Source organism: Lygodium microphyllum, chromosome 9 (genome assembly GCF_053477565.2).
Source record: "Lygodium microphyllum isolate KBCC chromosome 9, Lygodium_microphyllum_v1.1.10, whole genome shotgun sequence".
NCBI classification, from domain to species: Eukaryota; Viridiplantae; Streptophyta; class Polypodiopsida; order Schizaeales; family Lygodiaceae; genus Lygodium; species Lygodium microphyllum.
The window spans coordinates 138,773,627-138,795,216 of NC_141143.1; the positions used below are offsets into that span (position 1 = coordinate 138,773,627).

Below are 21,590 nucleotides of genomic sequence, written 5' to 3' on the forward strand. Positions count from 1 at the left end.
TGCCCCAGCCTGTAAAGTTGGCCGGCTATCAACTAAAAGAGTTGGATCTTCAGGATGAGTCACCTAAGTCAGGCTTTTTCTATCGGTTGTTCTGATAGCCTGTGTTCAAGCACTTGAACTATGTCATCTGTCCAATACGGCGTCATGTTAGCTCTAAACAAATCTTTTTCGTTGGATGAGTGGAATAGATGCGTGTGTGGCAGTTTATCCACAATGCCTTGTCCAGTCGCTTCTCCTATGGGGATATGAGACAGATGGTCAGCCATGTAATCCCGCTTCCCTTTACGCACCACCACGGAGAAGTCAAACTCCAAAAGCAGAAGAAGCCATCTAGCAATGCGTCTTGTAACGCATTGTCTGTTAACAAGATACAACAAAGCTTGATGGCCAATAAAGAAAGTAAAAGGCGTAGCCAAAAGATAATGTCGAAATTTCTTTACGGCAAACACCATGGCCAAGTCCTCTCCCTCTGTTGTCGAGTAATTCATTTTAGTCTTAGTGAGTTGGCTGCTAGCAAAGCTCATTGGATATCTAGGTTGTGTTCACCAGGTTGGCACAACACAACTCCTACGGCGAATTTCGAAGCGTCGATGTGCACATGAAACGTGAGTGTCCAATTTGGGGCTCATAGAATCGGTGCTGTGGTCAAAGCCTTTTTCAGCTCCTCATACGCTCGTTGGCATTCCTCGATCCATTCGAATATGATCAGTAGCTTGTATAGAGGTCTAGCAATCAATGCATAGTTCAACACGAACCGTCGATAACCTTGTGTATCCCAAGAAGCATTGAACACCCTTGAAATCAGTTGGGGGTGGAAGGTCAACAATGACCTTGATCTTTGAGAAATCTGTGGCGATTTTATTCTTTGACACCATGTGTCCTAGGATACATCCATGTTTTACCCAAAATTGGCACTTCAAGGGGTTCAAGGAGAGATGGTATAGTCGACATCGCTCAAAGACCGCTCGAAGTTTGTTTAAGTGTTCTCGCCAAGTAGAGTGAACACACAAGTCGTCTATAAAGACCTCTAACTCCTTCCTGAGCATGTTTTTGAATATTGTACACATCAGTCGTTGGAAGGTGGCTGGCGCGTTAGTCAACCCAAAAGGCATGACTATGTAGGCAAAGATGTCCCATTTCGTGATAAATGCGGTTTTATGCCTATTGTTAGGATGTACTTGCATCTGATTGTATCCAGAGAAGCCGTCCAGGAAACTGTAGGCCTCTTTGTCAACCACTCTCTCGAGCATATGCTCGGTGTACGGCAGTGGCTAGTTATCTCTCTTTGTAGCTGTGTTTATCTTCTTGTAATTGACACACACTCTAATCTTTCCATTTTTCTTTAATACAATGACTATGGGGAAAACCCAGTTCGTGTGTTGAATTTCGTAGATGAATCCTGCTCTCATTAGCTTGTCGATTTCTGCCTTGACAGCATGGGCATGCTTTGGATTCATGGGATATGGTCGTTGCTTGACCGGCATTGCGTCAGGTGTCATGGGTATGTTGTGAGTCACCACACTTGGGTCTACCCCTTTGAGCTCTTCTAGGGACCAAGCAAAGACGTCTATATACTCCCGCAAGAGAGTAAGGAGACTTGCTTTGTCTTACTCTGTCAAGTCATTGGCTATGAGGACAGGTCGTAGGGTCTCCCCTTCCTTGGCTAAATTGACCTCCTTGACCTTGGCGGGTCCCTCGATTGGTTCGCTTGCTTGTCCCTATTGTTTGGCTCCCAGCAAGATCACCACTCTATCTCCCTTTTTGAACTTCGTGAATCATTTCGGTAGGTCTTGCGGTTTTTGCTGTTTTTCTATCTGTGCTTCTTTAGGTAGCTTCCGTTGTTCCTCCCTTAACCGTTGGCATCTTAGGTGGACGGGTAGGTCCCCCTTGGTGCGTCTAGTCTTGGGAGGTCGAGGCATTTCAGGATCACTATCTGAGCTGGCTTCCGATTCAGAATCAAACTCGCCATCTTTGCTAGAAGAGGGGCTCTCTCTTGGCGATCGTAGCTCAGAATGTGAGTCCGTTCGCAGCAATGGTGCATCACTTGGTTGGGCTAGACCTGCTTGCTTGTAGTTGATTGCATATGTGCACTCTAACCGAGTTCCATGACAGTCCTTCTGTCGGACTCCTTTCTCTACTCTAAGGGCACTCTGCTTGCATGGTCAGGAGTCTACTTGTATTTGTTCGATTATACGTTCCCCAATGTCGTATTCTATAGTATCAATTTTCCTTTCGCTCTCATCACTGAAGGAACAACAATCCTCATATTCGTCATCCGAGCTGTCCTTGTCTGGTTGCTTCTGACATTTCTCTTCTTGCTGGTCGAGTATTAAAGCCCAATTGTACTTCAAGTTCAAATCGTGCACTTTGGACCATCTCCATTCAGGCTTATCTAGGAGGCCTTGGAGTGGCTTAAGATTCATTGCTGGATTGCTAGTCAACTTGTTGGTCAAGTATCCTAGGATCTCTAGGAGCTCTCGTCTAGCCACAAGGTTTGGTCTTTCACGTAGGCTTTTAGTCATCATGCAGATTGGCACTGAAGGAGTGTCCTTGAGCTTGCCAGTTGCCTCGATAGCTCGTTCATACTCCTCAATGTCTGAGAACGGTAGGTCGATGGTAGCAAGAACATGCATCCAGTCTCGCTCGTCCTCAGGGCACGGGATATACTTGGTAAGGATCCCATTGGATCCCCTAGTTTGTCCGTCGGCCTTTAGTATGGTGGAGATGGTATCTAGGTCGACAAGGGTCGTCTTCCATGTGTCCATCTCCACTCTTACGGCCTCCGTTCGATCGCTTAAGAAGATAAGACAGTTGCCCCAGTTCTCCACGACTCTCGCGTTGCACATCCAGGGTCGGTCTAGCAAGACGTCGTAGTCTACTCCCTTCATGACTATAAAGTCAACAGAGAATTGGATTTCCGCGATCTTCACTGGCCAATTCTTCAACACTCCGAATGGTTTCACCTTCATCCCGTTAGCCAACGTGATGTTGAACCTAGCCGTCTCGACCGATGGATTACCCTAAGTTTGGAGTACTGTATGGCTTAGCACACTCACTCTTGCCCTTGTGTCTACGATCCTCTTTCTTGTGACATCCCCCAGACCTAGGACTGGCAAGACTGCACACATTTCCGTGCCTTCCCAAAAAGCATTGACGTGCAAGGATTTAGGCATGGAGTGTAGCGTCAGACTCGGTATTTGAATTTCTGTGTCGTGCTTAGGCATGTTTGTGGTAATTGGCTCATTTGGTTCTTCAACCCACTGTTTCAGCTCTAGCCATAGCGTTGGATGTTGCCTAAGTAGGTCGTCTAAGCTTAGAGTTACAGGGGTGGTCACTAGTGTATTAAGAAGGTTGCTAGTCACTTGCCCCTCTCCTAAATCTGCGGTTCTTGGCCAATGGCCTTGACTGGTTTGCTGGGCCGGAGCATTTAGACTTTGTCTAGGCAGCCCTGCTTGTGGTGTCATTGTCTCTCGTGATTTTGGTTGTGGGAGTGAGATTGGCGTGCTTCTGCTTGAGAGATCATCGATTTCGTCTTCTAGTATGGGCTCAGCGTTCTTTAAGTGCTCTTGGGCCTCCTTCACCTAGTTCTTCACCTTCTTGATGACTTCGAGTTGGCGCTTTGGGTTGGGGTACTCCCCAATCTTAGCTCTTTCCTTTTCAGTCGTCTGTGGGGCCGACATTTCTTTCTCCTCATCAATGACTTTCCTTCCAACCGGCAGTGTTGTGGCAATTTCAATTTTGAGGGTGACCTTAACGTTTGGTCTTTTCTTCCTTCGTCTCCGGCTGTTTTTCCCAACCAAGGTTGCGTCAAGGTTGCTAGGCCCTGGCAATGATATGCCGGTCTGCTTCGTCTGTGTGCGGGTCATGACATGCAATGGGATAGGTGTGGCCTTCCCATCAAGTGTCTCGACACCAAACTGTAGTGACAAGTTAGGCACGGAGATCGAGACAGTGAGTGGTTACGCGCAACGAGAGATAGAGAGAGTGAGAGCAGAGCAATAGCAGAGAGTGAGCACGTTTTTAGGTACAATGACGAGTCAGTACCTTTAGGTTTTTAGATAGATATATATGTATAAGTACAAGTGCTAAGAGTGTGTTTACACCCGAGAGCACATTAAAAGGCATGAGGGGCTGTATTCCCAACAACTTCTCACCTAAGGGCAATGTTGTTGAGAAGCCCTTCACCCTTCTTCCGTAGTTTGTGTTTTGCATTTAGGGTTTGTAGCCCCAAAAAGGGGCTCCATCCTAGACTGACTGTGCCTATTTATAGGCCACTCTCTCATTCATTTCTCACGGCTGATCCATTCAGTCCGTCACCTCTTCTCTCCAGCCTCTCCACTACCCTCACACCCTTTCAGGAGGACATTGCGGTTCATGGTTCGTGGTTGTCATCATCATCTTCCTTGTGCTATGGCACCCTTGTTCCCTTGTATCACATTCACTCTATGATTCAGAACTTCATCCTTCTGTTTATCAGAGTTTCTTCTCTCTTCTCTTCTCTTCTTCATGTTTGCCAAGTTCACTCCATGTTCCTCCCCGCAAACCCTACTGTCTCGCTGGTACATCATCTTTTGACATGGTGTTAGAGCTGGATCTGCTCACCTAGCAGTGAAGATCCTCCACTCTAGTGAAGGCAAAGACCGGTGGCGGGTTCGGCATCCACTTCTCTTTTTCTTCCGTTGCATTAAAATCTCGTTTTTGCAGATTTTAGGTGTTTCAGCTTGTTGCCCATACCCCGTTCGTGGAGGACATCTCAGCTGAAGGTGTCCATTGCTGTCTCCATCAGTTGGCGCGTGATTTCCAGCTCTCTTCATACAGTTTGGAGCTGATTCCAACCAGGCGACTGCTGTTCCTGTGCAGACCTGTTGCCATACAGCCTGCCACATCATCACAGTCCTGATGCATGCGTTTTTAGTCTTTCTCTCTCTTGCTACTTGCGTTTTTAGTCTCTCTCTCTCCTCACCTACATATTTCTACTGGTTGCAACCTCTTATTGCTGGTTGCATCCTCCTCCCACTAGCAGTTCACTTCCAGCCCTTCCACCAATGCTTGCCAACTTCGACCTTTGCTTCCCACCCCTCCGGAGTACATGCGTCTTCCACTAGGCACTCCTTGTGCCACCTCTCCTTTCTGGGCCATAGAGATCGTTCTACATCGGCTATCAGAGTACTATGCTCAAGGCAATAAGATGCATCCGATGCGCTCTAAGTTCTTTCGAGCACATGGAGGATCGATTGGCGCTATGATCTCTTGGAGATCATTGCAATGCTAGTGGTAGTCTTCTTCCACTTATTTTCAGGTACAGTGGCTTTCACGATCTACGGATTTGTAGGCCGCTCCATCGAGAGACAGTGATTGTTTGATACCGTCTCCTCGTCTGTTTGCTCCTTCGAGAGACAGTGGTTGCTCGACTCCTCTCTCTTCTTTGGCTACCCAGTCCGCTCCATTGAGAGACAACGATTGATTCCCACCTCTTGCTCATTCTGAGCCCCACCTTTCTTCACCCTCGACTACTTAGGTTTGAGAGGCTACCTTTGGGAGCTCTTCGATACCCTAGATACCTTCTTTAGCACAACCAACAACACTTCCTTTGTCATCAGACATTTCGGAGTCCGTGATCCATGAGTTTTTGGATTCCCTATCTACTTCAGAGGGGGATTCAAAGGGGGATGTTATTTCTTTGCCCTCAGAGGGGGCATCCCCTTCTTCTTCGACTTCAGCAGGGGCTCCTCCACCTCCCACCTTAGAGGGAGAACCTACTCCACATGAAGTTCTTTACCCATCCTCCACTTTCTTGGGGTGGCTGTCTTCGACCAGTCATCTCTTCTATGATACCCAGGATCTTCAGGTACCACCTAGATTGGGACCTCGGAGGTTTTGCCGCGACTTGGTGATGAGGCCTTTGTATTCCTTTCAGCATGGATGCACGAAGCTAGTGGCTTCTCTCTTGATGTTGAGTTTTGGGTTCTCCAGTTCACGCTGTCTACTATTCTTTACTGTAGGTTCCCTTTTCGATGGAAATCTTGGATCTTAGGGATCCTCCACATTTTCTTCCTCCTCTTCTTCTTGCCTTCGTCCCTTGGTCAGCATCATGGAGCCACCTCCCGAGATCGAGTACGGGCATATCCTTATGGTTCTCGGCACCACACAAAGTTCAACATTCCTCCTATGCATTGTATGATTTCATCATCTATGTACTAGGGCGCTTGGGCAAGTGAACAATTTCCCCACGAGGAACACTGTCCAAGTGGCACCTGCTGCATGAGCATTCTTCAGCATGTAGCATTGTATCTCCACCTCACTCTTCTCTTGTTCCCCTTTTTGGGCCTTAGAGGGGGTATCGAGAAACCCTTCACCCTTCACTCGTAGTTTGCGTTTTTGCGTTTTGCGTTTAGGGTTTGCAATCCCAAAAAGGGGCGCCATCCTAGATTGACTGTGCAAACTTATAGGACACTCTCTCATTCATTCCTCATGGTTGATTCATTCAGTCCGTCACCTCTTCTCTCCAACCTCTCCACTACCCTCACACCCCCTTAGGAGGACATTGCGGTTCGTGTTTCATGGCTGTCATCATCATCTTCCTTGTGCTACGACACCCTTGTTCCCTTGTATCACATTCACTTCATGATTTAGAACTTCATCATTCCATTCATCAGAGTTTCTTCTCTCTTCTATTCTCTTCTCCATGTTTGCCGAGTTCACTCCGTGTTCCTCCTCGCAAACCCTATTGTCTCACTAGTGCCCGAAGAGGAGAAAAGAATTAGCTAAGTCTAGGTATATACAAAGCTGAAATACATATATCTATCCAACTCCCATCATTTGTCGGCAATGAGCAAACCGCTCTACTGAAAGACCCTTCGTGAGAAGGTCTGTAGGGTTATCATCTATATGCACTTTGACAAGCTCAATGCTCTTGCTGTCAAGTACATCTTTGATGAAGTGGTACTTCACTTGTATGTGCTTTGTCTTTGCATGAAAGACAGGATTCCGTGCTAGCATGATAGCACTCTAACTATCACAATGGAGAATAGGTAACTCTGTGATGCCAAGCTCTCCCACCAGATGTGAAAGCCATAAAGCCTCCTTGCATGCCTTAGTGGCAGCCACATACTCTGCCTCTGTAGTAGACAATGCAACACACTTTTGTAGCCTGGAGGTTCAAGAGATTGCTCCTCCTGTGAAAGTAAACACATACCTAGAAGTGGACTTCGTGCAATCCACATGACCAGCATAGTCTGCATCCGTAAAGTCAACAACAAATGCCTTCTGCTTTCCAAAGCAGATGCACAACTCCTTTGTGCCTTTGAGGTATCTCATAATACCTTTCACTGCATCCCAATGCTTTTTGCCAGGGGTTGCCATGTATCTGCTAACCACTTCCACTGCAAAGGCAATGTCAGGACGTGTAGCAACCATAGCATACATCAAACTGCCAACAGTTGAAGCATATGGTATCTTGGCCATTTCAGCCTTCTCATCATCAGACGGCTGTCCTTTGTATTGAGTTTCACATATGGAGGCAATGGAACCCCAATTGTTTCCTCTCCCCTCCATATTGAAACACTGCAAAACCTTGGAGATATACTCCTGCTGAGATAGATAGAGTAAGCCTTTCAATCTATCTTTGAGTATTCGCATGCCAAGAATGTGATTTGCATCACCAAGATTCTTCATGCCAAAGCTGCCATGAAGACTTTGCTTCAACGAGTCTAAGGCATGAGTATCCTTGCCAGCAATCAGCATGTCATCAACATACAAAACCAAGATAATCAGGCTGCCATCTGCTGCCTTCTTGATGTACAAGCAGTGATCCATTTGACTTCTATGAAAGCCTTGGGATTGCATGAATGTATCAAACTTACGATACCATTCTCTTGGTGCTTGTTTCAGCCCATGCAAACTCCTTTTGAGTTTACATACCATCTTTTCTTTCCCTTGTTCAACAAAACCCTTCGGGCTGTTGCATATATATGTCTTCATGTAGATCACCATGTAAGAATGCAGTCTTTACGTCCACCTATATGGGTTTCATATCCTCAATTGCAACCAAGTCCAAAATGGTTCTTAATGTAGTCATCTTGGCTACAGGAGAGAATATCTCATCAAAGTCAATTCCATGCTCTTGCTTATACCCCTTTGCAACCAATCTTGCTTTGTACTTTGGTGAGGAATCAGAAGTGACCTTCATCTTGTAAACCCATTTGCATGGAAGGGTTTTCTGCCCTTTAGGCAACTGTACCAAGTCCCAAGTGTGATTTTTTTTCAAGAGATTCCATCTTTGACAACATGGCTTTATACCATTTCTTGCTGTCATGTCTGTCCATTGCTTCCTTGAAGCAAGACGGTTACCACAGTCTGTCAACATGACATAATCAGCCACATTATTTGCCTCCATGATTGCTTGTGCCCAATGTGAAAATAGACAAGAGGGAAGAGGGGTGAAAAGACCAAGAGTACATATACAAAAGTAATGGAGACTTCAGCACACACAAAGATAGAGTTGCAATCTCCTTCTTCTTATTTCTTCTTCTTCCACACAAAAGTGTTGAGATGGCAAGCTCAACACGTGCGGGCATTGATGATGGGCTGTCTGGCTAGATGGGTCCGCACATCTACGTTTAGCATGTTGGTGGTCATTATGACACTCACATGGCCATTGACTTATCATTTATTATATTTAGGTTGTTACACCTACCTACAGCTGGCAAAGATATAGCGCCAGTTGATTAGTAGGAACAAATCTCTCAGGTTGTCTAGTAGCCCTAGACAATCTCCTAACCCAATGATCATTGTTTGCTGGCTGTTCCTGCAAATTTCCATTTTCAGCATGCTGTCTTGGCATTTCAGCCTGCAAATCAGCATTAACAGCTTGCTGTCCTGGCTGTTTTTGCACATGTGGTGGCTCATTATCATGGACAATAGCTGGCTGGTCATTTCCAGCATCATTTCCTGCATTTACAGGTTCATTTATAGCAGGTATTTGTTGCTGTACAACGGGCACATTTTGCTGTCCAAAATGTATTTCTTCCCGGAATACCACCCTACGGACATCCTCAGTCTTTTCGGGCTGTTTGTGCATGGGATCTTCTTGGAAGATATCGTCTTTGTTGCGCACTACTTTCCTTTTTTCGGGATCCCACAATTTATACCCCATTTTACCCTTGTTACCATATCCTAGGAAAATGCATTTACAGGACTTTGGCTCAAGTTTGCTGCGTTTTTCTTTATGAATGTGCACAAAAGCCTTGTAGCCAAACACTTTCAGGTGAGCATATGAAGGTGGCTTGCCCGACCACGCTTCTTGGGGAACTCCCCTCCCCCCCCCCCCCAAGAGACTTGTTTGGTGGCTGATTAATTAAGTGAATGACTGTCATAACAGCCTCTGCCCAAAAACCATGGGGTAATGCAGCATGAGACAACATCGTACGGACCTTATCTTGTATGGTCGGATTCATATGCTTTGCAACTTCATTTTAGGGTGGATTATGAGGGGCAGTGAGCTCCCTCTTTATCCCTTTGCTGTCACAAAATGTCTGAAAGGCCTTGGACACATATTCCCCACCATTGTCAGAGCGAAGATACTTAAGTGTCTTATCAGTCTGATTTTCAGCCAATGCCAAGAATTTTTTGAACTTGTCAAGCACTTCATCCTTGCTACGAATAGGATAAACCTATACCTTTTGTGTAGCATCGTCGACGAAGGTGACAAAATACTTCTTTTCCCCTATAGATAATCTTGGCATCTGACGTACATCTGAATGTACTAACTCTAGAGGAGAAGATTTCAAAGAAAGAAACTTTTTGTGAGACATCTGTGCATGTTTGCCATAAATACAATGATCACAATGCTCAAAATCAGCATAACGAAGACAAGGCAAGTAACCCAAACGAGAGAGTACTTTCATTCCTGTTTGACTCATGTGTCCCAATCGACCATGCCACAAAGAACACTTGGTTGCTCGGTCACGGCAACAACATGGTCACACACACTAGATACGTGAAGTGGATACAAAGTATTACTCTTGCAACCTCTGGCAATAACCCTAGATCCTTTACAGATCTTCCATTTTCCATCACCAAAGGTGGTATGAAAACCATCATCATCTAGTTGCCCTGTGCTAATCAAGCTTTTCTTGAGCCGAGGTGCATGCCGTACATGTTGAAGTGTAAAGACACAGCCATGCTGAAACTGTAACTACACATTGTCAATACTTGCAAATCTGACATGCATAGTTGTCCCCAAGATAGACAATACCATGTCGACCCCTTGTGTAGGTGGAGAATCACTCATGATGAGGGGTGACATGAAAGGAAGCACCTGAATTGAGAATCCAAGTATGCATGTCATCATCTGTATCTGTAAGTAAAGCATGTGCACCAAAGTGTGAAGAGACAAAGAGTACATCACTCCCACTGTCACTGTTATGAGTGACTACATTCACCTCTTCAATTTTTACACTGCTCTTCTTAGGCTGACTGCCCTTCTTCTCTTTCTTGCTATCATCTTTTTTCTTGCCCTTTCCTTTCTCTTTCTTCCATTCGTAGCAATCACATTTAAAGTGACCCTTCTTGCCACAATGATGACATTCAACATCTTTGCCACATGATTTACTGCACCCCTTGCTATCATATTTGCCCTTTTGTTGTGATCTGCTCCTAGTATGCAAAGCACTGGAAGACATACTGGATGCATTGTTCTGCCGATTCATCTCTTCCATAAGTAGAGCACTCTCTACATCAGCATACAAAAGGATTACATTAGAATTGCTCATAGCAGTCCTGAATGTATTCCAACTCTCTAGTAGAGTGCAAAGCAAGAAAGTAGCCTCAAATTCCTCATCAATCATAAACTTCAAGGCAACCAGCTGGCTGATAATGGAGTTAAACTCACTCAAGTGAGTAGACATTGCTGTACCCTCTTGCATGCGCAAATCCATAAGCTTTTTCAGCCAATACACTTTACTTGTAGCACTCTTCTGTGCATACAACTCTTCTAGTCTAGTCCAAATAGCATATGTAGAATCCAAACCTTCAATGTTGAATAGCAAGGCATTTGAAATCGATAGCTCTATGGTTGAGCATGCAAGCTCATTTAACTCATCCCAATTGTCCTGTTCCATGTCTGTGGGCTTTGCCCCTTTGGTTTTGATTGGCTTTGCCTGCTTCTTTTGCCAGCCCAAAAGTTACCAAAAAATCAGCAAATGCAAGCCCAAATTGTCACCCAAGTGACCAAGGTACAAATAAGTACCAACCAGCAATAAATGACCACGTAAAAGCATAGATTTCAGATCTGTAAATAAATTTTCAGAAGCACCAAACCATGTGCTACAACATTCCACAACTGATTACAGTTGTTCCAAGGGCATATGCATCACATTACATGAGAAATCCCAAATTTTAGTTGCAATTTTCTGTTGTACATGTACCCACGGGCATAAATTTTGACATGAACGGTCAAAAGCCCCAAAATTTTTTGTGCTCAAAGCATCAACTACACATTTGCATTTTCTCTGTCATGCATAGAACAGGTCAATTTTGCCAAGATAGAGCAATTTCAGCAAAACCCTAGAATTTTGCCAGCTGTTGATGTCCAAATTGCGTGAAATTCAACCTGCATGTACATAAACTGAACAAATGCTGCACCGAATTTTCCCAAACTGCAAAAGCCCCAAATTGCACGGGGTCCAATGTGCATCAATGCCGAGAAATTGGGTAAATTTCAGCCCAATTTGTGCATGTACATGAAAAGCCCCAAATGTCGGGGACAAAATGTCATAAATTCCTACAATTTCTAAGACAGATTTGCTTGTCTTGCATCAAATTCCCCAAATCTGGGAAAAGCCCTAAATTTTATGGGTCCAATGTTGAGAAATTTCACCCAGATGAGCAAAATTTCAATAATTGTGGCAAAATTCCCAATTCAAATGCGCACAATGTTTGCAATTTTTGACGCAGATGTCTCAATTTTGCATGAATAGTACTCAGCCTGGAGAAGCCCCAAATTTTTGAGCCTAAACCTGCACAGATTTGCACACTGTGCTAGCGTGTGAACCCCTGTTGAGCCAAGGGGAAATTCCAAGAGAATTTTGAAGAAAAAAAAAAACGAATTTGTGGCCCAAAAATAGATGACGTGACGAGGTTCGTTGACCTGCCAATCATGATCTATCCTTCGGCTCGTCAATCACGCAAGATTGTCGCCCGCCACACACGCCACACAGTCCTGTCGCCCAGGTCATTGTGCAGCCCTGTTGCGTAGCAGCGTCATGTTGCCTACTCCGTCTGACGCCTGGTGGCCGTCTCGTTAGTTGTTGTCTCATCGGCAGCCTGAACCTATCGGCTGCCTCTTTTGCACCTGTCGACTGCCTCTCCAGCACATGAGCCTGCTTGCGACTCTCCTATTCGCCTGTGAGCTGTCTCGTCACCACGTTGGTCTTGTGCCTTAGCTGGTCTCGTCAGATCTCGAGAAGCATGCAGAACCTGATGGCTCTGATACCAGTTTGTAGTGACGGGTTAGGCACGGAGATCGAGACAGTGAGTGGTTATGCGCAGCGAGAGACAGAGAGAGTGAGAGTAGAGCAATAGCAGAGAGTGAGCACGTTTTTAGGTACAATGACGAGTCAGTACCTTTAGGTTTTTAGATAGATATATATGTATAAGTACAAGTGCTAAGGGTCTGTTCACACCCGAGAGCACATTAAAAGGCACGAGGGCCTTTATGTCCAACACAAACAACCCCAATGGAATTGATGGCTTGTTTGTCGAACTAGAGGATGGCCTTCATCTAGGGCAATCGTCAAAGAGGTGGGTGATTTCACACTCAACGCATCTTAGGTTAGCCTTATCTCTATTTGTTTGCTTCCTCTCGGGGCAGCGCGAAGAAATATGTCCTAGGTGACCGCAAGTCCAACACATGATTGGCTCTTGGGTGTGCGCCCCTAGGCCTCTGCCTCTCCCCCTACCTAATGCCATCACAGGTATTGGTTAGTAGTCCATAAGGATTGCGTGGCCTTCCTCATCGTACGACACGTATGGGCTTACACAAGGCTCGTCACTGCTAGGCTCGTCCACATAGTGGACTGGAGTATCACTTGGTAGGTGGGCACGGGGGTCTAGGTGGTCTAGGGATACGTGTAGGATTTATTTCCATCCTAGGGATGAGCGGCTTAGTATCATTAGGTGCCGAGAGAGCCAGTGGGGCTCTCCTTCCAAGGAAGTTTGGTGGCCTGTTCTCAGGATTCTCTTGAAGAGGCTCCTCACTTGGGTTACGTAATCTTGAATATCCTCTTTCTCTCTGCTTAACATTCATGAGTCGCACTAGCAAGGTGTCGGAGTACCCAGGTTGTGAAAATCTCTTGATGAAGAGATTTTTCAAGCCATTGAAATCGGCACGCTCTGCAACATCTAAACTCATGTACCAAGTTGGCTCTTGTCACCTAAGCATAGTTTGAAAGCTTGGGAGCGTTGAGCAGGATCGGTAAGGCCATTGGCCTCGTAGACTTGCTCGAACTGTTCCACAAAGCTGTACGGATCGTTATTTGCTTGGTATTTATCCAACTTCTTCGCCATAGGGATTTTCGATTGGCTCTTAGAGCCTTGGTTAACCCCTAACCCTGCTAGCAGTGATGTTGCTAATGTTGCATCGCTTTGCTCTAGTGCCGAGTTATCTAGCAGTTGCTTTGTCAGAAGCTCGCTCAGTGTGAGGTCCCCCTCTAGCACTCTCTCGCTATCCGGACGATTTTTGCCTGCTAGGGCTAGCACTCTCTAGATATCTCGCATTTCCAAACTCTGGTGCAAGCTCCTAGTTGTACACAGCTAGGCCTTGCAGAGCTTGCGAGCCAACTTCCTCTCTTTCTCGAGGTCTCCTACAATGTCCTCTATAGGTCTACCGCGGTGTTCTAGCCGGGTTTGAACATCGTACTTGTGTACTAACTGTTGGACAGCCTTAGAAAAATCGCCTAGGTCCAGCTCTTCGTTGCTTCTACGGCTTGAGCTGCCTTCTTCCATATCCAAAGCTTCCTGCTCTGCCAAGTTGTCGATCAAGTTGATAAGGCTGGGTAGATAGTGCATGTCCTTGTTGCGTCCAACTTTTTGGCTGCTTTTTCCGCCTGGGCCTTCCTTTGTATACACGTCATCCACACTCATTTATGCTTGCAATAGAGTTATCAAGTAGCAAAGGTATGGATAGTGAGAGAGAGAGAGAGGTGTGGCAAAGACATGGATAAGAAAGCGAGAAAAAAGAAAGAAAGAGGGTTATATTAATGTTTACAAAAGGCCAAATTGGCCTATGAGACCAAAATGTTACATTTGAAAAGTTTGGGAATTTCCCATGTCCCAAAATTAATCAACATTACATTGTCACACCTTGATGCAATACTATGCCGTTTTGCATTTTGATCCACCATGATGTTGTGGTGTTCGCTTCCTTTTCATCTACACTGTACAACATGTTGTTGAACACATCATTCAATATTCAAGGGGACTTCATAATTTCAATCTATTATTTCTACATAAGTACGGGAATAAAATTGTTGCATCCTCACAAACCTTCATAAATAATATCTTTTGTAATGGGATAAGGCACTGCTCCTTTGTAGGATTAAGGCACTTACATTTAAGTTTCTTGTCATTGGTCTTGCAGCTTGCCACCTATGTTCAAAGGGGGGACTTTAGGAATATTCTCTCGTGTGAACACATTCAGGGCTTGAACACACTTTGTAGTATGAGTGTGCATCAAAACATGCGAACACACTTTAAGTTAAGGTCCAGCTAGTTGGGGTGGCTCTTGGTATATATAAACATGGCCATGAACCTTGTATTTCTAATTTTCTATTCCACTTATCAAGAACAGTCTTTCAGTCTCACAACTAGGGTTCACCTCTCTTGTTTCCAAAAATCCAAGAGCGCGAAAGATCTAAATCTTCATTTGCAATGCAATGACCTATTTAAGCCCTTTTGTCAATGGAATCTAGGCTTGTTTTTGTGGTATACTGTATCTTCAACTCTTTAACTCTACTCTCTTACATTGAGTAGCAGTGGGTGTGACCCACTAGTAGCAGTGTGTTTGAGAAAATTATGCCTAGTTTAGGGCGTTAAGTGCACATTTTGGTTTGGCCCTATACGAGGCTTTAGGGCTAGATTTTAAGCTTGATAGTCTATTGTTAGACCATCCCTCAAAAGATTGGGGCTGTAGTAACTATTGGGTGCCCAATGGGTGATGGCTTGCAGTGGAGCTAGCTAATACCCTCTTGTGGGAGGCTAAATCACACCCGTGTGATCTATGATCGTTTCTTGCTTTGTTTGTATGCTTCCAGAAGAGTTAAAGTTTGGTTTATGATAATTCTCATGTTGTCCTCTAGGTTCTGTTATTCGAGTATTTGTAATTGGTGGCCTTGGATATGGAATTTGAGGTTGTGCATGCCTTATTACAGACTCGTTTCAGGGCTGCAAATTCAGAGTTGCAACATGGTGCTCTCTTGATAGCCCTTAGTCTTATGTCAAACTTTTGATCAAGATCCCGTGAAAAGTTTGCTGGACTTGTCCATGTACTAATCAGAAATTTCACTGTTGTAAAACGTGTCGACATCTTAAATATTGCAAATTTTTGAATGAACAATGGCCATGCTGATTAGTACTTACTCGGAACTACTTGAAGGTGCCATTGTTCCTTCATTGCCTACAGGCCATTACTCTTTGTAATTGTGGGTGCTAGTCCCACTTACTTGGCTTCATTGTATAGATATGGTTTGAGTAATCCATCAGGCATAAATTCCAAAGTAGAAGCATACAGCTGGCAAAAACTATTGAACTGAGAATGCAAAGGTTGTGTCACCTGAGAGAGCTTATACAAGAGGTAACGGAGAGCAAAGTACATTTTTAATATGGTTTCCAAGGTAGTATAGGATGCTTCTCTTCTCTGGAAGGGACTATGGTTTTCTTGTGTGCTGGTTGCTCGCTCTTCAGAGGCTGTGCTTGAGCCTATTGGGGAAAGGATAAGGAGCTAGTTGTGGCAACCAAGGTGGATTGCTCCTTGCAGATAGAGAGTGCTCCTCTAAGTTGGGATTTCCTTCTCTACGTGTTGCTGTCGGTGGTCTTTTAGTGGTTCTACTGTTGTTGGTATTTGTAGAGGGGCTGGTGCATGAGGCTATCTAGGGCATTAGCAGCCTTCATTCAGCCCCTCTTTAGGCTTTCACCCATGTCATCACCAGCTGGACCCTGACCCTCAATACCAGTCGGTCAGTTCTTCTGCGGATTTGTCTCTAAAGTTACTGAATGGTTCATTGGTTTATTCTGGAATCTCGTTGCGGCAGCCATATACCATCTGGTTCAGTGGATGGTGGCAAGATTGGAGCTTTATGGTTGAGCACATTTTCAGTGCTTGGTTAAGTTTTGAGCATCATCATCTCAGGTTCTGCATCTCATCTCAGCATGGACCAACTGTAGTGGTCATGTGAAACCAGTGAAACAAAGGAATGCGGTTCCTGGGAAGCTCATAGGAACAGTAAACTGTAAGCTGTAGATTCTCAAGACAAAAGTCCTCAGAAAAATATGTAGAAATAGCAGCCTGAAGGGTATGAATTACGGGCCAAAGACCTTTTATGCGTAAGATTATCCTGAGATGTGTTATGTGAGTTTGCAAGTGCTGTTGCTGTATGTCCAGCTGGCTCATTACAGTATTTGCAGACAATTTATTGCCAGCCAATACTACTTGCAGTTTCTTATAATCTAAGTGAAAACATGTAAGTGTGTGTTGGGGCGTGCGGCAGGAATGCTTGCTCAAAGATTGGAGGGTGCATGAAACAAGGTCCAGGCCTTCTGGAAGGTAATGTTGCACTAGATTTAAGGGCTACACCAGGCTGCTGTAATCTTTCTACTCTTGGAAACAGTGTTTTCAATTTAATTAGTCCGGCTTAGACTTTGTTACACATTTTCCTTGGTATCTGGCAGGTAACCAAGTAACAGCCCATTTTCTAAAGCTTCCTAGCTTAAACCAAGAATTTGAAGTTGTGACAGATGCAAGATCGCATTGGGACGTGTCCTTGTGGCGGAAAGACATCCAATAGTCTATTCCTCAAGGAAGTTAAATTCTCATGAGCTACTCTTAGCGTTACACAAGGATATGAATTTGAAATCCAATAAAGGCCAAGCAAGGACTTTCTGCAAGTTGCAGTTTGTAGAGACCATGTCTATATCTGTAGATTTACTTTTTTGACTCAGTAGTTATACCTTGGTTCACTCTGTTGGCCTGTCTGACAAATCAAATCTGTTTATACTCTGTAATACTAGTGCTGTTGCCATTATGATTGTGGCTTCAATGTGCTTAAAATGAAAAATGATTTACGAAATAAGACAAACTCTCATAAATGGCTGTTGCAAGGGAATGAATGGGCCAGTGAGCAACTGATACTAATTTTTATCGTGTCTGAACTTTCATGATACACTGTAGCAAACATTTCATTTGTCTGCAAAGGCTGTCTTAATTTGTTAGTTTATAAAAGCTGTGCATGACCAAATTTAGATTTGTACTGTATATTTGGTACTTTGTTTGCGCTTGGTCTTATGGATCTGATATCTTCTGTGTTGGCTCTTTTGTGTGTGGTGGGCTTTTGGGTACTGCAGAGGGAAATGCTGAACTGGATGGGGCTTGTGTTGCCAACAAATTGACAACTCCCCTGAAACCAAAGGAGGCATCTGACTGCATGGTGGATTCTGCACAGGAGTCGCGGCCAAAAACTCCCAGTGCTGTCAACAAGCAGGTGGATGTTGAGAAGGCACGAGTGGTGCTCCAGACTTATGATAAGAATCTTGAAGAGAAGAGGTCTGAAGCTGCAGAATTGCAATATGACAGAGCTCGGAAAAAAGCAGAAATCGAAGACATTGAAAGCATTGTAAGAATTAAACAGGCAGAATCAAAGATGTTTCAAATGCGTGCTGATGAAGCTCGTCAAGAAGCCAGTGCCCTCAAGCGTATAATCTCTGTGAAACGCGAAAAAATTGAGGAGGATTATGCATGCAAGTATGCTAAATTGAGGCTCAGTGAAGCAGAGGAGAGGAGAAGCAAAAGGTTTGAAGAGCTACAAGCCCTTGAAAGGGCCCAGCAAGATTATCACAAGATGAAGATGAGGATGGAGGCTGAGATTAAGGACCTCTTGTTGAAGATGGAGACAACCAAGAGGCAGTTCACTTAGACTATCTATAAGATCCACAGGCATAGATTCTGATTTCTTACGCCCTTCCTTTCCAACCCTGACCTTATTCAATAGTGTTTTCTTTTCCCTTCTGTACATAAATGCAATCAAAAGAGGGGCAACATTCTGTAGAACTCGTGGCCCCTGCATACAGAACCATGTGCCTCTTTGTCAGTGTTAACCCTGCTCAAAAGGTAGGACTTCTGTTCTGGTATTTTTCCTAATGGAGTTACCTTACAAGTAAAGCATGTTACACACAAACAGTTCTCTTACAAGTTCACACCACCAAAATCTGCATCCTGGGGACAGCTTGTTGCAAGGCAGCATTTGAACCTGGTCCACAAAGGCTACTTTTACAACAGAAAAGTTGTATCCTTTTATAAGCTTATAGAGCATTTGTGCCAGCCCTTAGGCCAGGCTTTGAGCTCATTTGTGGTCTTACTGGACTCATTTGTCGGCTTTTCAACATAATTTGTCTCGATGAAAACAGATCCTTGGAAGAACACGCTGTGATTTCATACATCAATTGACTACTAGAAAACAGTTAACAACATTTTTGTTTTATTTATCATCCTGCTTCTTCCTTTATTCCCATGATCAGATGTTTCTTAAAATGGCACTGAACAGTGGGATACCTTCTTCAAACAGGATGTCATCCAGAGTTAGTAAGAGTTGCCAACAAGATCGCCAACCTCCAATTCAATCTCAGAATTGTTGTATCTTCTTCTCATGCGTCATATGATCAATTGTTAGGTTCACATTAATTTGTTCACTAAGTGACTCTGTGCAGATTGTCATTTTCCATGGTGAGATACAATATCTTAGTGTTGTGATCAGTGCATATGGGAACGGGGGATTTATTTTATATTAAGTTGGTTACCATGGAAGAACAGCATTTCTCCATGTTTGTGCAATCTTGCTCTCCGGTTCTGTCCCTTGTCAACCTTTTCTTCATAGTTGGATGCAATGTCTTTATGGCATACCAAACTAATTGTGGCTACAGAAAAAGAAGAGAGTACTGACTCTACCCAGTGGTTTATCAAACTAATAAGTGTTTGTGTGACATGCCCAAAAGAGTTCTTTGATTAAAAATCACGATGCCATCATGAACATCTTATTCTAGATTGATTATACTCTACAACAGGATGGTCATCACATCCTATCAATATTGATGTGGATAAGGCACATACTACCATTACAAATGGATATTATACTGGGAGCTTTGAGCGTAGAAGGTCAATAAGGCAGGATGCCTCCCCATTGCTTTTGGCCTTAGTTACTCAGCCCTCGTTGAAAAAGTTAGATCAGAAAATCTGGCTGTAACAAAGGCGTGAATCTTCATGATGGACAGGTGCTTTGCTTTCAGATGTTCGCCAATAAGTCAAACATAATTTATGCTGATAAGGAATCAGTTCAGGAGCTACAGAAAGTTTATGAGGATTTTGCACTGGTTTCATGGCTTTGTGATCAATACTTATGTCCATTAGCAAACCTGCAATCAGTCTGAACCATTCTCATGACATTGAATGTCGTGGCTCTTCAGTTTGAAAGGCACTCCTGAAAGTGTATATGAGCTTGGATAAAGAAAAAAAAAAGGGGAGTTGTTTTGATATGTTAGTTGTCCTTTTGGAGCTGGTGGCTCTATGAAGAAAAGGTTTCACTGGTTCTTTGAAAGATTTAAACCCAAACTGCAAAAGTGGATTGGTTCCCCTTGTGACATATCTGGAAAGCTGGTGATAACCAAGCATATTCTCATGCCTATGATGGTGTTTGCAGGAGCAATTCTTCACTTCTAAACATTGCCAGGCTCAATTGGAGTGCGTGCTTAGGAATTTCATCTAGTCTTTTGGGGAGAAGCATAATTTGCATGTTTTGGGGCTACTGGAAAGGATGCAGGTGGAGCAGGACTTGAATCAGTATTTCTTAAAAGCAAGGAAGCTGTTCTAAAATTCTTTTAAAAGGTTAACACTGATCAACTGAGGGTAGTAATAATATGCCACTGGATCCGTAATGTTAGACCTTGTGGTAATTTGAGTAATTTGAGATGGCAGAGTATTTGTTTTGTATTAAAGCCAAGGTATGCATCAAAGCTTCTTCAGCTGTTCAGTATATCATTGATGCTTGGAAAGAATGTCTTAACAACTGTTCTTGGAACACGATTGCGGACCATTGTGGTGATGGTTCTTGGAACACGATTGCAGGCCATTGTGGTGATGGTGCTTCACTGGAAGTTATTTGGCTCCTTAAAACAGCCCAAAAAGCAATCAATGCTATAAAAAATAAATGGATTTTTTTTGTCAGCAGGACAAATGCACCCGCAATCCTTTAAAATTAGGAGTCTTACGTTTGTGCATCCTTATCCACTCATTCCAGTCAGCTACATCTTCAGCTCTCGCATTGCTTACTGCTGCCTCCGCTCCTAGAGAAAATTGCCAGTTGGTGGAGCTTCTCGGAATGCTGCAGCTGGTGCTCACACATGCGACTTGTTTCTAGAGACTCAACAGCTGCATTTTGCTGGTTATACTAACTGGCCAGCTGCCCATGAGATCTCTGCACACTGGCGATTTCAGAGCTTTCCAGCTATGTTCTTCATTAGATCTGACCTGCGTTTTCTGCTGTCCAGGCTGCCTTGCATCAGTGACTTCTACAGCTGCCGCCCTGATCTGCTAATCTGCACTTTCTCTGCTGTAGACAGCATTGAGGTGGTTCACCTGTGCTTTCAGTCAGCATCTGCTTGCTTACTGGTTGTCTGCTCATTGGAGGATATTCAGCTGTTGAAGACATTGGATTCTCCATCTAGATCTGCGTTTTACTGTTGATCAGCTCCCTCCATTATACACATCATTGGCCATCATCATCTTCAAATAGATTTCAGATTGTTGTGTATTTGGGATCTGTTCGAGTACAATACACTTTGGCACCCTCTCCTTTGGCCACCTTTGTCCTGGTCCTGGATACACAGAGGTTTGAGGCCCTTTACTCATATTGTCATTCATTCGTACATTCATTATCATGCAACATTCTATAGATTGTGTTCCACGCGTTGCGCGCACTGCATTTTTTGTGTTTGCCATACCATTTCTTTACATGGTTTGGGAGCAGTCATTCATTCATACATTGATTACCATTCAACATTCTATAGATTGTGCTCTACATGTCGCACAATTTGCATTTTTTGTGTTTGACATACCATTTCTTTACATGGTATGAGGGCAGAGGGGCTCTAAGAGCTAAAGATCCTCTCCTCTCGTGCAAAATGAAGTATAGCCTTCTAGAAGGCCAGGACATATTTTGAGTTGCATTCTTCATAGTTATCAAAGCATTCTCCCTCAGAGTCCATGACAATGGTTAAAAGGGATTGATACTCTCAGTTGCCTCATTTAGAGCCTATGACCACACCAGATT

At 44.0% G+C, this 21,590-nt stretch overlaps 1 protein-coding gene across 2 annotated transcripts in view; it reads left to right on the forward strand.

Moving 5' to 3' along the window:
- Window positions 1-21,037, forward strand: part of LOC148031635 (uncharacterized) — a 42,290-nt gene extending 21,253 nt beyond the window's left edge. Inside the window, exons 2-3 of one of the 2 annotated variants that reach the window (XR_015691926.1) lie at window positions 17,617-18,554; window positions 18,787-21,037. Coding sequence is in view for 1 of the 2 variants with exons in the window: in XM_087685225.1 (XP_087541351.1) it covers window positions 17,617-18,185 (569 nt within the window). In the remaining variant the exon portion in view is untranslated. Of the gene's footprint in view, window positions 1-17,616; window positions 18,757-18,786 lie in introns of those variants that run through there. The other variant, XM_087685225.1, reaches the window with a different exon arrangement.
- The last annotated feature ends 553 nt before the right edge of the window (window positions 21,038-21,590 follow it).